General features: G+C 34.5%; 1 protein-coding gene across 1 annotated transcript in view; it reads left to right on the top strand.

The window, feature by feature from the left end:
* Positions 1–334: 334 nt before the first annotated feature.
* LOC149954648 (stearoyl-CoA desaturase 5-like) overlaps positions 335–16,358 on the top strand; it is a 28,759-nt gene continuing 12,735 nt past the window's right edge. The window contains exons 1-2 of the mRNA XM_090165304.1: positions 335–888; positions 961–1,091. Coding sequence (XP_090021430.1) covers positions 732–888; positions 961–1,091 — 288 coding nt within the window. The 5' untranslated portion in view covers positions 335–731. The remainder of the gene's footprint in view (positions 889–960; positions 1,092–16,358) is intronic.

The following is a 16,358-nucleotide window of genomic DNA, read 5'->3' on the forward strand; positions in this document are numbered from 1 at the left end:
TACAGTTCTCGAACGCATTGAGCTTCCGGCAGTCAAACGTAATTTGGCATTTCACTCTGCGCTCCCCTGTAAAATTTCGTAAGACCTTAAAAAAACCATCTTCTCATCGCCCGAATAACACGCTAACGCCCCATCTACGCCAGCGTTACGTAATTTACGAACGTCCCCTACATTATCGATCGAACGCGTCAAATAACTCTAGATAATTCGATTCTTAACTTACAAGCGAATTCAAAATTTTCCTACGGTATTTGTCTAGCGTACAAAAACACATTTCAAAGTTCAGTAAGGTAGTGTTACGAAAATACGCGTACTGGGGTATACATACGGCTAGGAACTCGTTTATAACTTTCAACGAGCGAGATACCATACGCGTTGAACTTGAAATCTGCGCGTTATCAACTCGAGCAGCAGCTGGCCACGGTTCTTCGTTCATTTCCCCGCGCGTGTTTGTCAGATGAGAGAGATAGAGCGCCCGAATCCGCCGGCGAAGCTGAATTTCGCGAGCGACTAATCGATAACGAGAAGCCACAAAAAGAACTCGCGCGCGATTAGATAACTCTAAGTTAGCGGCAGTCAGCGAACGTGAATAAACGCACTTTATTCTTATACGAAGTATCTTTTTATTCATACGTTAAGTTAAATAAGATTTTTAAAGGAGTGACGAGCTAGTCAATTTCAAGAACAAAGAGACTTCTGCCAAGGGTCGAAAGGAAGGAAGTGAAGTTACGATGAGGGAAATGAAAAGAGAAATGTTGTCGTTGCTGTCGTGGATTTCTAGCTACAACATTATATGGAAAAACGTGGTTTTACTCAGCGTGTTACACCTGCTTCTCGTGTACTCGTTCTTTTTGTTTCACGTTAGCAAATATCAAACCTTACTTTTCTGTAAGTGTTGCGTACGCGAAGCGTTTAAAATACGGGTCTTTAATAGTGATTTATTAACGTGATCCTCAACAGGTTATTTCTATATGATGATTGGAGTTCTGGGCGTTGGTGCCGGTGCCCATCGTTTGTGGTGCCATAGAGCGTATAAGGCTAAATTGCCGCTTAAAATCTTCTTGGCGTTCTGCAACTCCACCGCCATTCAAGTAAGTCTTTAACCGTACATCTTACAAGTTGTGAGCTTAAACAAGTCTAAATTAAATTCGTTGTAAATGCTTATCGATTTAAAATTTTATTTTTTAAAATATTACAATTTTATATTTAAATGTGGAATGTTTGGGTGCAAACGATTTCTTTAAGTATGATAATTAATTTTATTATATTCGAGCGTAGTAACTTTTTAAATCGCGGAAGAAGTTTAAGTTTAATTAAATCGAGTGACAATTAGTATCTATTCAATAAAATTAGTTGCGTAATATTTAATTTCATATTTACTAATACTGCCTCATGTAATTCCCCAATACAAAAATGTCCTAAAGCAATCTTAAGAGTACTCTAGACATTTTTCATGAAAACCTGTTTCTTGTTCTCAAGAAATTCGAAAGATGCTCCAAATATATTTTAAAGGAATTCTAAGGCAATAACCTTAAGAAAATTGACCCACGTGTTTAACGGTGTTTTATTGATTTAACGAAAAAATTGTCTATAAAAACGACTTATAAATAACTAAGTATTCTAAATGTATTCTTAATGGGCTTTATTGTATTCTAGAACTACAGTCACGCCCGGACTGACCAGGTCGGCTGGTCAGCGGTCACAGAGGGCCCCCGGCTCAAGGGGGCCCCAAATTGCTTAAAATAAATTTTTCCTAAAGGCACCTTAGACGCGTTTTACGTTTCAAATTAATGTGCACGTAGAATCTAGTACACTTTAAACGTTATTTGTTGTCCGATAAATAACTGTTTAGATTTTTATTCCGTACCGCCCAGTAAGGAGGCGCTTCCTTAGTCTCTAGCCGAGGGCCCCCAAAGAGCCAGTCCAGGCCTGTAAAAAAAATGTAGTCTACATTTATTAGTGAAGTATGCAACAAAAACAAAGCTATTTTCTTATAAACTAAATTTTGAGGGATATCAAAATCTGTTTGTTTCTTTTAAACTAGATTTATCGTTTTAGAGTGTATTTAAATCAAACCAAAAAACTTACTTTAAAATAAGGTTCAAACTCTTCGACTATTTTATTGCCTTTAATCACTTACTCTACGTCATTTCCATCCACTACGTCGTCTGTACCCCGAAGAGACAAATCTGCTCTTCAAAACCCTCAATCAAAATAAACGTTTCGAAACAATTTTAAGGATTTAGTTTACCCAGGTGTGTTATAAACACACGTGACAGGTAAACCGTAGACAACCACACAGTTTTATCCTTGGAAAAAAAGGGACATAAAATTAATTACTTGTTGGAAAGCGCCATAAAATATAAAATAAAATATATTCCCTCGTACGATTTTTTGGAAGAGCATATGTTGTAGGCGTAGGCCGGTTTCTAGTACGGAGGGGGAAGGCGCAAAATTTCAAACACAACGTTTCGAGAGACGGCACGTGCGACTGATATATGACATCATTTAAATTAAACCTTATTACCGCTCACGTTGAGTTTCATTTATTTTAGAGCTGCATATTAAATACTGATGAAAATGAACGTTAAATTGAAGGTATAGTTTAAAAATAAATATCAATGGATTAAACCATCTATATAAACAGAGTTTTGAAGGATAAAACTTTAATTTAATATTGAAAAAAAATAAAAATATGCATGATGAATTAAATCAGTATTAAAGTCTGTTCTTTAATCGTTGAGCAAAGATGATATCTAAATTCTGAATGAACAAATTAAAATGATTATATATGAATAAATATAATATCATACGCCATTAAAACCTAATATTTGAAACTGAACTGTTAATTTTTAAATATTTTTCAAGTATGTTAAGCATTCTGATCTGACAAGGAAAAAGAAAACGTAAAAGGTCCCCTCGAAGGCATCGCAGATTGTTGATGGTAGCCTTTTCATAAGCGTTTTGTTAGTTCTTGAGATAATATCCCTTTGTCATTATCCTTTGAATGCTTAAAACGTCACCCTTAAAGTCTCTAAACGTACGGCGTTCGCTGTACACAATTGGCCGGAAATATGTTGTCGAAAGAGAAATATTCAATCGCGAGACGTTGACGATTGCCAGTTAGAAACGAATCTAACTGATTCGACCTTGATGACTCGGAAAATACGAGTGTAGTTGAATAACAATGCCGGAGCAACGACTTAAAAAATATATTAAAAATATAAGATTAAGAGGCCTTGTTCCCGCTATTGAATTGGTATCTTTAAAAAATAACCGTTTGCGCGAAAACACTCAAAAAATTGTGAAAAATGATTGAAGATAACATGTAGCGACAGCTAACAGACGATAAATAGCGGTACTTAAGTAGGCGAAATATATAAGATGCGAGGTGAAAATAACTTGTCACTGTGCACCGTAACGAACCCGTACGCTAGGGCGGAGACTCGTACACTTGAAATGATGGAACTACGTCGCGTCTGTAATAGAAATCAATGATGTGTCAAAACAATTATTTACGCCGTGAGCTTTTACCGTGAACGCTGATAAAGATATATCGAATGCAATACGCCTTGGTCGTTTTCAGTGGCTCTCTTTGGCAAACGATACTTTCTGCTCGAAAATTTTGGTCTAAATAATTACAATTCAAGGGATTAGAAGAGCAATGCTCTTTCTAAATCTTCGATTGGAAGAGGCTACCAAAGTTATTTCCCCTAAAACGTTTTGCTCTTTAAAAGCATATGTAACATAATTAATTATAAGTATGCCATAAAAGCCTTTTTTTGAATGAAACCTTGTTCACGGGATATGACGTCAATTACGTCACTTAAAACTCAATGACGTCATCTACTATATTGACGAGAAACGGAAGTTTAGGAAAGCAGATTTTGATCACCCGCAGAATTCCTCGCGAAATTCTAACAATTTATAGTCTACAACGTAGCTTTTGCCCCGTGATCACGTGATTTCGTTTCCGTGGTAACCTTCTCAATAGCACAAGAAAAATAAGAAATTTTTACGCTTTTGGGTCCACTTATTGCTGTGCTACGTCTTTAGTTTTGAATAATACATAATAATAATGAATTTGTTTTGTATCAAATTATGCTTGAAAATTTCTAAATCGAATACTTTTTCTGCTACTTTGTGCCTTAAATCTTAAAATTTAAAAAAAAATAATATTAAATATTTTCAATTTTATGGCTATAAAAAAGGGTACGAGAACCGCAAGGTTAGATATTGTAAAGGAAAAGTCCAACTTGCTTAAATTATTATTTATAGTGAAAAAGCATCGTTTAAAACAGCGATTAAAATAATATATGATACAATTAAATGTCAATTTAAATATAAAAATTAAAATTAAATTGTTTTATTATGCCGTTTGTGTGAACAGACATACATCCGAACCTATTAGCCGTTTTTAATGTAGTATGACGTATTTCCGAAATCACTACGCGATTGGCTATATTATATCAGCTGACCAATCAACCATAAACCTATACAGAACCACGGCCCAATGCACGCGCTCTCTCCGCGTGCGCTCTGCTCGCGATCGTGTTTGAGAATGCCAGATATTCCGAAAAACCAACAATTAGGCTCCTTTTCGTCTCAATTGAAAAAATTCTGATTCGTAACCAGCTACTCTTCTACGTCTTAATTGGTGAGCGCACATAATTCCAATGATCTTTATAATGATTATTAAACGAGTTAATTGTAAATAGAACCATATAAAATTGTAACAAATACACTCACTCGCTCAGACTTGGAATTAGCGGGAGTCTTGGGGCCAATGACTCTTAATAAAAATCAGTGGGCTCTTAAAATAAATCATTCGAACGGGGGTTGCGGGCCACCGGGGCTCTCAATTAAATTAAAAAATATTTATTAAACATTCTACAGAAATTTCTGGAAATTGATTTGTACGCCGTTTTTGAAAATCTGTTTTCCTACCCTATACGAGAGCGGGATCTAGCGTTACAAATGATTATGTGTGATATTATAATAGACTTGCTTGTTTTTAAGTTAATAAATGTTAGTTATGTAAGTAACGTAACAAATTTTGATTTTCCTATTTTCCCTACCTAATTTTAATTTTTCCCCCAATTCCCCCCCCCCCCCGCTTGGGCCAGTGGCTCTCAATAAAAATAAACTTAAGGGGGGTAAAAAATATCACTATTTCCAAGTCTGCACTCGCTAATTGAAAAGCCGTCTGCTGCAACTCTACCATTCAGAGGCTCTGAGCCAATGAAATTTAATTTTAAATTGACGTCAACTCTAACTTTCGGAGCCAAGGAGAAGCAAATTCAGGACTTTCGTCACAGCCGGCTCTAAACGAAAATGGCGCCACCCAACTAGTTGTTTTTTATATATTATAGAAGCGTAAAGATATTTTATTTGAAAGTTTTTAAACAAAATGAAATTTATTTAAAAAAATTTAAAACTAGGCCTTTAATTTTAAATTAAGTTTATTTTATCCTGGACTTTTCCTTTAATAAATTTGGATTCTTGAGACCAAGGGGGTTGCGTATCTTTGCCCTCTCCAAGTTCTGAAACGCTCCGACGATCCTGTACCCAATAAAATAAGGAAGATGTTAGAAACTACTTTCGGATTATAGTTATAGGTGATGTTTCTATTAACAGCTTGAAATTGAAAAATTAGATCATTTAAATATTTTTTGTTCTCTACGTGTTTATCATTTCATTTAAACTCTGATTATAATTGAAGGCCAAACTAAAAAACTTCCGTCTTCCAAGCACTAACTAGAGTTTCCTTCTTGCTTAAGAGACCCTGATAAGAGCCACAGTTAAAAATAATAACGTAAATAAATGTGTACGATTTTTCTATTCGGTTTTTGGGATTAAATAATATTTTTAAATATTTGTTAAAGGTTTTTCGTCAAATGTGCCCCCTCAAACCAAATCTGGCTAAGCCATTGACTAAATTTCTAAAGAGCGATCAACTGAAGACAAGTTATGTAGCAACACTGATATACTTTATTCAGTGACTACAGATTATGACAAATTTTATTATCAAATTATGATTAATTATATAAGCAGATTCTGACAAATTTTATAATCAGATTATTATTCATTATATTAATATGACAAATTACATTAACAGATTATTTTTAATTATATTATTTTGATAAATAACATTAACAAATTATGACAAAATATATAAACAAATTATGACAAAATATATTAACAAATTAAGACCAAATATATTAACAAATTATGACAAAATATAAAAACAAATTATGAAAAAATAAATAAACAAATTATGACAAAATATATTAACAAATTATGGCAAAATATAATAACAAATTATGACAAAATATATAAACAAATTATGACAAAATATATTAACAAATTATGACAAAATATATTAACAAATTATGAAAAATTATATTAACAAATGGTGACAAAATATAATAACAAATTATGACAAAATATATGAACAAATTATGACTAAATATATAAACAAATTATGACAAAATATATGAACAAATTATGACCAAATATATAAACAAATTATGAAAAATTATATAAACAAATGGTGACAAATTATATTATCAGATTATGACAAATTATATTATTGGATTATAATAAATTATATCAGATAAGGACCAATACAATTAAGAGATTATTATTTATTATATTTTTATGACAAATTATATTAATAGATTATGAAAAATTATATTAATAGATTATGAAAAAAATATATTAATAGATTATGAAAAATTATATTAATAGATTATGAAAAATTATATTAATAGATTATGAAAAATTATATTAATAGATTATGAAAAAGTATATTAGATTATGAGAAATTATATAAAATTATGACCAAATATATTATAAGATTATGACAAATTATATTAGGTTATGACCAATTATATTATTAGATTGTGACCAATTATGTTAATATATTATGACAAATTATATTAACATATTATGACAAATTATATTAACAGATCAGGACAAATTATATTTCAATTAGTTAATTATTTCTATAATTTTTATTTTAACCTCGTGGTAAATTTCGGGGAACATACAGGGTCTTTTTTTTTGCTCGGAAAAGTGTTTTTTTTCAAAAACTATTTATAGTACCGATTTCAAATTTGGAAGGTCAATTCTCTATACCGGGGGACATCAGTTTGAGAAATTTGAGCGTTTTCGGTAATGTTTTTCACCAATTTTGAAAAATTATTTTTCGACCACTAGGTGCGAGATAAAAAATTTCTATTATAAAGTTGTAGGCCGTCATCGAAAACCCTTAAAAATTGTTCACTCGACGAAAAACAATTTATTTATCAGTGAAAATTCGAGCTTGAAAAATTTACAAGTTGGTGAAGCCAAATTACGATTGTTTGAAACGATAATTGAAAAGGGAACAAGTCTAATACAAACGTAGTAGAGTTTTCACACTTAAAAAATGTACACGTTTGGTTTTTAAATGCAGATATTTTATTCACATAAATTTTTACAAAACATTTTCAATAATATCACCATTGGCTGCAACACAGGTTTGTGCGCGGACAATTAAGTTCTCAAACGCTTTCTCTACCATTTCTGGTGTGACGTCTCGGCAAGCACTGATTATTCGTCTAATGAGTTCCTCCCTAGTTTCAATGGGCGTGGCGTATACCTTTGCTTTAACGAATCCCCAGAGAAAATAATCCAGCGGTGTTAGGTCAGGTGACCTTGCTGGCCAATGCACTGGACCATTTCTCCCTATCCACCTTTCAGGAAACTCGTTGTTGAGGTGCTCAGTTACTTGCCGGGAAAAATGCGGAGGGGCGCCATCTTGCTGAAACCACAACTGACGTCTTTCAGCCAATGGAAGGTCGTCGATTGCGTCACTCAGTTCGTTCTGTAGAAAATGTAAATACCTTTGGCCGTTGAGGTTCGTCGGCAGGAAAAAGGGACCAATCAAACGGTTTCCAACAAGTCCAACCCAAACATTGACCCGTTCAAATTGAACCTGGTGATGATATTCAAAACCCCAATGTGGGTTGATGTCAGACCAAAGATGGCTGTTTTGATGATTAAAGGGCCCATCTCTAGAAAATGACGCTTCGTCGGAGAACAAAACATGGCGCAAAAATTGTCTATCTTCTTGGACAGCATTTAGTAACCAGTTGCTAAATTCATAACGTCTTTGATGGTCTCCGTCAATTAGTCCTTGGTGGAGCGTAGCTCTGTATGGGTGATAGCGATTCTTACGAAGAATTTTCGACACACGATTTGCAGAACAACCCAAATCAGCAGCGGCGTTAGCGCAACTGTGACGAGGATATGCCACAAAGTACGCGAGTACATTGTTCTCGAAGTCTAAATCCGGTTGACCCAATCCGCGAAACCTAGGTTGCAAGTTACCAAATTGATTGAAATCGTGAATTGCTCGTCTTACTGTATTTACAGATGGTGCTCCATTTGGATGTCTTTCTGCGAAGATTTCAGTCACTCTTCTAAGGTTTTGCGCTGCTTCTCCATAGTAAATGGCAACTATCTCGGTACGCTCAGCTACTGAATAACGAGGCATTGTTCGAAATATTATCAAACACCCAATGCATGTTTAGGATTGACCTATAGCCTCGTTTTTTTTAAATCCGGTCGTTTTTTTAACCAAAGTTTCAACTGGATTAGGTAATTCGGTTTCAATTATCGTTTCAAACAATCGTAATTTGGCTTCACCAACTTGTAAATTTTTCAAGCTCGAATTTTCACTGATAAATAAATTGTTTTTCGTCGAGTGAACAATTTTTAAGGGTTTTCGATGACGGCCTACAACTTTATAATAGAAATTTTTTTATCTCGCACCTAGTGGTCGAAAAATAATTTTTCAAAATTGGTGAAAAACATTACCGAAAACGCTCAAATTTCTCAAACTGATGTCCCCCGGTATAGAGAATTGACCTTCCAAATTTGAAATCGGTACTATAAATAGTTTTTGAAAAAAAACACTTTTCCGAGCAAAAAAAAGACCCTGTATATCGTTTTGATGAACCAAGTTATCATGCGACTGATAGGCTACATTGTATTAGAAAGAAACAAAAGTATTAATTCTTAATTATTATCAAGAAAACATGTTAAAAAGAAAACTACAAATATTTGTGAATAAATAATAAAACAAATAACTTCCCGCAGAAAGTTTTAAATAACGCGTTACTTATATAATGCAAAACATTTAAGGTCTTACAATGATACTACCCCAAGTGTAACACACCGATTTTGTTCAAACTCGGGGGTTAAGTAGGCCTTAATAAATCATGAAAATTCCCAAAAATAAAAGATTCAACGGGCATTAGTTTTGCCATGGCAACCGAAAATGTCTTTGACAACACAAAATGGAAAATTCCCTACCGAAAATAACATGGGATTTTTATAATTTATTTCAATTTGGTGAAAATTGGTAAAAATGCAAATGATTTGATAGAAAATTAATAAAAATGTATTTTATTGCTAAAAAAATCTTAAATGTGATAAAAATTAATTGTGTTTATCAAATTGATAGAATGAGAAAAAATTGACAAAAATTTTAAATAGTGATTAATTTTGATAAAATTTAATACGATTAATAAAAATATTGATTAACTTTGATATAATTTAATAAAATTTATAAAAATTTATATATTTAATATAATATGGTATAAATTTGGATAAACTCGATATATTAGAACACTTTTTAATCAATTTTTGTCAATTCGATCGAAATGGGTCAAAATGGATAAAAATAGATTAATTAATAAATAGATTTCCATTGATGGCGGTGAAATGTCGTATCCAATGGTTGACAAATTGAGGTAGTTTTAGAAAACTTGCTTTTTAAAGCAATAAACAGTAAATAAAAATAAATAAATAAATAATAAATAAAAAAAGACGTATGTACTGTCCCGATCAAAAGTTTCTGGCCGTTTTCTCTTCGAAAGTCAGTGATTTTTGGACCAAAACAATTGGTTTAGTGTGGCGTGGAACTTAGAAACATTAATAGATTTATAGAAACAAGTGAATAAATATACCATTTGACTCAACTATCTAATGTTATTTGCACAATATGTTTGCAATGGAATTCTATTTATTATTATTATATCTATTGATCAAATTGACAAAAATTGATCAAAAAGTTTTCTAATATATCAATTTTATCAAACTTTATATCATATTATAATATATATATATAAATTTTTATTAATTTTATTAAATTTTATCAAAGTTAATCAATATTTTTATAAAAAAATTTAAATTTTTATTAATTTTATTAAATTTTATCAAAGTTAATCAATATTTTTATAAAAAAATTTAAATTTTATCAAAGATAATCAATATTTTTATTAATTTTATTAAATTTTATCAAAATAAATCATTATTTAAAAATTTTGTAAATTTTTTCTCATTCTATCAAATTGATAAACACAATTGATTTTATCACATTTAAGATTTTTTTAATAAAATCCATTTTAATTAATTATCTATCACATCATTTGCATTTTTACCAAATTGAAAAAAATTGATAAAATTTTGATAAATTTTTTCTAGTTTATTTGCATTTAATTTTTTTTTATTTTTTTGGAAAATTTCCCATGTTATTTTCGGTAAGGAATTTTACATTTTGTGTTGTCAAAAATATTTTCGGTTGCCATGGCAAAACTAATGCCCGTTGAAACTTTTCCTTTTGGGAATTTTCATGATTCATTAAGGCCTACTTAACCCCCGAGTTTGAACAAAATCAGTGTGTTACAACTCGGGTAGTCTCCTTCAACTCCTTGTTAGTGAACTATTATAAATTAAAACTATACAATAATAAAATAGAAGTTTTCAAATTTATTATTTAAATAGACTGTTTCGCAAGTTAACTGAAATTTTGCATCTTATATCACCTTTTTTAATGTTCTTATTAGGGTGGTTTTAACTTTACAATCACCTAGACTTTGAAAGATGAGATTTCTTACAGCCATTTTAAAAACTTGAGTTTAATTTTTTGTCGTTCTATAAAATGGTTTGCTTATTGAGCTAATGTACCGTGTTGGTTTTACTTTTTTAAACTTTTCAAACAATTGATATGCTTTAGTGTCATTTATGTTATTGCGAATGAATTTTATACAAAAGTTATCGATAATTTGAGTTATATTAAATAAAGAACATTTACTTAATAAAGGTTTGGTTGGGGCTAGCTACGGTACATTTAATATATTTATAATTGTTCTTTTTTGTATATTTTTAAGTCTAGCAATATTATTTTGACTTGTATTACTCCAGGCCTGGATACCATAAATTAAATAAGGGTAGAATACCGCGTAATATATTGGTATCAAAGTTTTTCTGGGGAATATGAACTTGCATAGATAAATTTTATAACTAGCATAATAAATTTCTTAGCAATCTCAAGAACATGGCTATAAAAGGATAGATTATGGCAGGAATCCATACCAATGGATTTCTGATAATTGTCAATCCAAACACCGAGGTACTTATACGATGATACACGAATAATGTTATCATTGCCTACTTTTAGCATGCATAGGTTATTGTCTATTATTTTGTTGGTATTTTAAAGTATATTATATTCAGTTTTAGAAACTGTTATAATTAGGGTTAACTAATAGTGGCAATAAATAAACGTGATTTAAATAAAACAACTGGTTTAATATAAATAACTAAAAACAATAACTACATTATTTACAATGGCACTTCTGAAAGAGAGCTGTGCCGACAAAGAAGTGATTAGGTCAAAGCAATTCGTAAACGTCCGCATAAATCGTGACGTCACTATTGATGACGTAATGTAAATTATATTTGCTAGGCCCTGATTGGCTGTTGATACGCATTGTAACCCGGCCACCTGAATTGAAGGTTGCAAAAGTCGCTTGATGACTTAGGCGTAAGGTGGTGCCTTGGGTATTAGCCAAGCTGATTATTATTATTATTTTATTATTATATTTAAAAATGACAAATCATATTACAACACTCCCATTATTTGTTATTTTATAATTATTCTAATTATTCAAATTTAACATATCTCTACAATTAATGAAATTACTCTTATACAAACTTTTGGTGAAGATGTCCGCTACATTTAATTTAAAGGAGATAAACTTTAAGTGAAATAATTAAGTCTTAGCTCATTGTTCTTCAGTCACTTATTTATTATATTGACGGTGTTGTTTGCTTTTTCAATAAAAAACTTGATTTGTAAGGTAACTTGTGATCCATTGCAAACCCAGTCTTTTGACCCCTAATCGGTCAAGTTTTTTAAGTAAGCGTTCATTATTACATATTTATACTCCATAGAATGCTTTCTCTAGGTCTAAAAATAGACCTAAGCAATACATTCCCTTATCTACAGCACTTAGGATCTCTTTATAGACCGTTACGATAGCCGAATTTGTACCAATTCCATCTTTAAACCCAAATTGGTAATTTGATATAAGCCTTTAATGAAAATTTTGGCATAAACGAATAACACTGATATTGACAGATTCTGACAAATTATATTATCATATTATGACCCATTGTATTAAAAGATTATGACAAATTATATTATCAGGTTATGACAAATTATAATTACAGATTATGACAGAGAATGACATTATGACAGATTATGACAGTTTATGACAAATAATATTAATAGACTATAATAAATAATAATAATAGATTATGATAAATTACATTAACAGCTTATGACAAATTATATTAACAGATTATGATAAATTACATTAACAGCTTATGACAAATTATATTAACAAATGTTAAAAAACATATCAACATATTAAGACAAAATTGTGTAAAATTAAGTATGATTATTTCCTGTTATAATATATTGTCATAATATAATAATTTTATCAAAAGTTTGATTTTAAGCAAGAAATCCACGTTTTAATTTCGTTTTGTTTTCATTTTTATTAATGAAATATTTATTTTTAATAACCAAATATTATTATATAGTGTAATTGGAAAAATTAATTCTGAGGGTAAATTTTCCCTATTCAATTTCTATCCATGACAAATACTTTTTTCTACGTATATTTAGTGCTTATATTTAAAAACCTAGCTATGCCAACAGACCATGGAGTCACGGCCGCTTCCGAGCTCTCGTTCCGCGTGCGCTCCCTCTCGCGGCAGTACGGAGCGCACGTGGAACGAGGCCGCAGTGAGTAATCAGAAAGACCGTGAATAAGTTTAAACTAGTCGCGTGTTGTCTAACTGACGTGTTCGTTATTGCTAGAGACTTATTTTTTAACTAGAAGAGAAGCCCGCCTTAAGGGCGGACCCTCAGCTAGTTGTGTGTTTCGAGGCACATTCATTAATAATATAAAGTTATTTATGCTATTGAACTTTACTTTAAAATCCATGCGAGAATTTCCGTGGAACCCTTTCCCCATAGTCAAACCACCCTAGTAAATCCCCTCCCCCTTTTACCCATGCGAGAATTTCCGTTGTACCCATTTCCCCATAGTCAAACCACCCTAGTAAATCCCCTCCCCCTTTTACCCATGCGAGAATTTCCGTGGAACCCTTTTCCCCATAGTCAAACCACCCTAGTAAATCCCCTCCCCCTTTTACCCATGCGAGAATTTCCATTGTACCCATTTCCCCATAGTCAAACCACCCTAGTAAATCCCCTCCCCCTTTTACCCATGCGAGAATTTCCGTGGAACCCTTTTCCCCATAGTCAAACCACCCTAGTAAATCCCCTCCCCCTTTTACCCATGCGAGAATTTCCATTGTACCCATTTCCCCATAGTCAAACCACCCTAGTAAACCCCCTCCCCCTTTTACCCATGCGAGAATTTTCGTGGAACCCTTTTCCCCATAGTAAAACCACCCTAGTAAATCCCCTCCCCCTTTTACCCATGCGAGAATTTTCGTGGAACCCTTTTTCCCATAGTCAAACCACCCTAGTAAATCTACTCCCCCTTTTACCCATGTGAGAATTTCCGTGGAACCCTTTTCCCCATAGTCAAACCACCCTAGTAAATCCCCTCCCCCTTTTACCCATGCGAGAATTTCCGTGGTACCCATTTCCCCATAGTCAAACCACCCTAGTAAATCCCCTCCCCCTTTTACCCAAGCGGTAATTTCCGTGGAACCCTTTTTCCCATAGTCAAACCACCCTAGTAAGTCCCCTCCCCCTTTTACCCATGCGAGAATTTTCGTGGAACCCTTTTCCCCATAGTCAAACCACCCTAGTAAATCCCCTCCCCCTTTTACCCATGCGAGAATTTCCGTGGTACCCATTTCCCCATAGTCAAACCACCCTAGTAAATCCCCTGCCCCTATTACTCATGCGAGAATTTCCGTGGAACCCTTTTCCCCATAGTCAAACCACCCTAGTAAATCCCCTCCCCCTTTTACCCATGCGAGAATTTTCGTGGAACCCTTTTCCCCATAGTCAAACCACCCTAGTAAATCTACTCCCCCTTTTTCCCATGCGAGAATTTCCGTGGAACCCTTTTCCCCATAGTCAAACCACCCTAGTAAACCCCCTCCCCCTTTTACCCATGCGAGAATTTCGGTGGTACCCTTTTCCCCATAGTCAAACCAACCTAGTAAATCCCCTCCCCCTTTTACCCATGCGAGAATTTCCGTGGTACCCATTTCCCCATAGTCAAACCACCCTTGTAAATCCCCTCCCCCTTTTACCCATGCGAGAATTTCCGTGGAACCCTTTTCCCCATAGTCAAACCACCCTAGTAAACCGCCTCCCCCTTTTACCCATGCGATAATTTCCGTGGAACCCTTTTCCCCATAGTCAAACCATCCCAGTAAGCACCCCCTTCCCCTTTTTACCCATGCTAACCTTTTCCCATAGTCGAACCACCCCAGTTAGCCCCGTACCCCTTTTTCCAATGTGATAATTTTCGTGGTACCCTTTACCACATAGTAAAACCACCCTAGTAAATCCCCTCCCCCCTTTTACCCATGCGAGAATTTCCGTGGTACCCATTTCCCCATAGTCAAACCACCCTAGTAAATCCCCTCCCCCTTTTACCCATGCGAGAATTTCCGTGGAACCCTTTTCCCCATAGTCACACCACCCTAGTAAATCCCCTCCCCCTTTTACCCATGCGAGAATTTTCGTGGAACCCTTTTCCCCATAGTCAAACCACCCTAGTAAATCTACTCCCCCTTTTACCCATGCGAGAATTTCCGTGGAACCCTTTTCCCCATAGTCAAACCACCCTAGTAAATCCCCTCCCCCTTTTACCCATGCGAGAATTTCCGTGGAACCCTTTTCCGCATAGTCAAATCACCCTAGTAAATCCCCTCCCCCTTTTACCCATGCGAGAATTTTCGTGGACCCCTTTTCCCCATAGTCAAACCACCCTAGTAAATCCCCTTCCCCTTTTACCCATGCGAGAATTTCCGTGGAACCCTTTTTCCCATAGTCAAACCACCCTAGTAAATCCCCTCCCTCTTTTACCCATGCGAGAATTTTCGTGGAACCCTTTTCCCCATAGTCAAACCAACCTAGTAAATCTACTCCCCCTTTTACCCATGGGAGAATTTCCGTGGAACCCTTTTCCCCATAGTCAAACCACCCTAGTAAATCCCCTCCCCCTTTTACCCATGCGAGAATTTCGGTGGTACCCTTTTCCCCATAGTCAAACCAACCTAGTAAATCCCCTCCCCCTTTTACCCATGCGAGAATTTCCGTGGTACCCATTTCCCCATAGTCAAACCACCCTTGTAAATCCCCTCCCCCTTTTACCCATGCGAGAATTTCCGTGGAACCCTTTTCCCCATAGTCAAACCACCCTAGTAAACCGCTTCCCCCTTTTACCCATGCGATAATTTCCGTGGAACCCTTTTCCCCATAGTCAAACCATCCCAGTAAGCACCCCCTTCCCCTTTTTACCCATGCTAACCTTTTCCCATAGTCGAACCACCCCAGTTAGCCCCGTACCCCTTTTTCCAATGTGATAATTTTCGTGGTACCCTTTACCACATAGTAAAACCACCCTAGTAAATCCCCTCCCCCCTTTTACCCATGCGAGAATTTCCGTGGTACCCATTTCCCCATAGTCAAACCACCCTAGTAAATCCCCTCCCCCTTTTACCCATGCGAGAATTTCCGTGGAACCCTTTTCCCCATAGTCACACCACCCTAGTAAATCCCCTCCCCCTTTTACCCATGCGAGAATTTTCGTGGAACCCTTTTCCCCATAGTCAAACCACCCTAGTAAATCTACTCCCCCTTTTACCCATGCGAGAATTTCCGTGGAACCCTTTTCCCCATAGTCAAACCACCCTAGTAAATCCCCTCCCCCTTTTACCCATGCGAGAATTTCCGTGGAACCCTTTTCCGCATAGTCAAATCACCCTAGTAAATCCCCTCCCCCTTTTACCCATGCGAGAAT

Source organism: Leiobunum rupestre, chromosome 2 (assembly GCF_980474605.1).
Source record: "Leiobunum rupestre chromosome 2, qqLeiRupe1.1.hap1, whole genome shotgun sequence".
Lineage (NCBI taxonomy): Eukaryota > Metazoa > Arthropoda > Arachnida > Opiliones > Sclerosomatidae > Leiobunum > Leiobunum rupestre.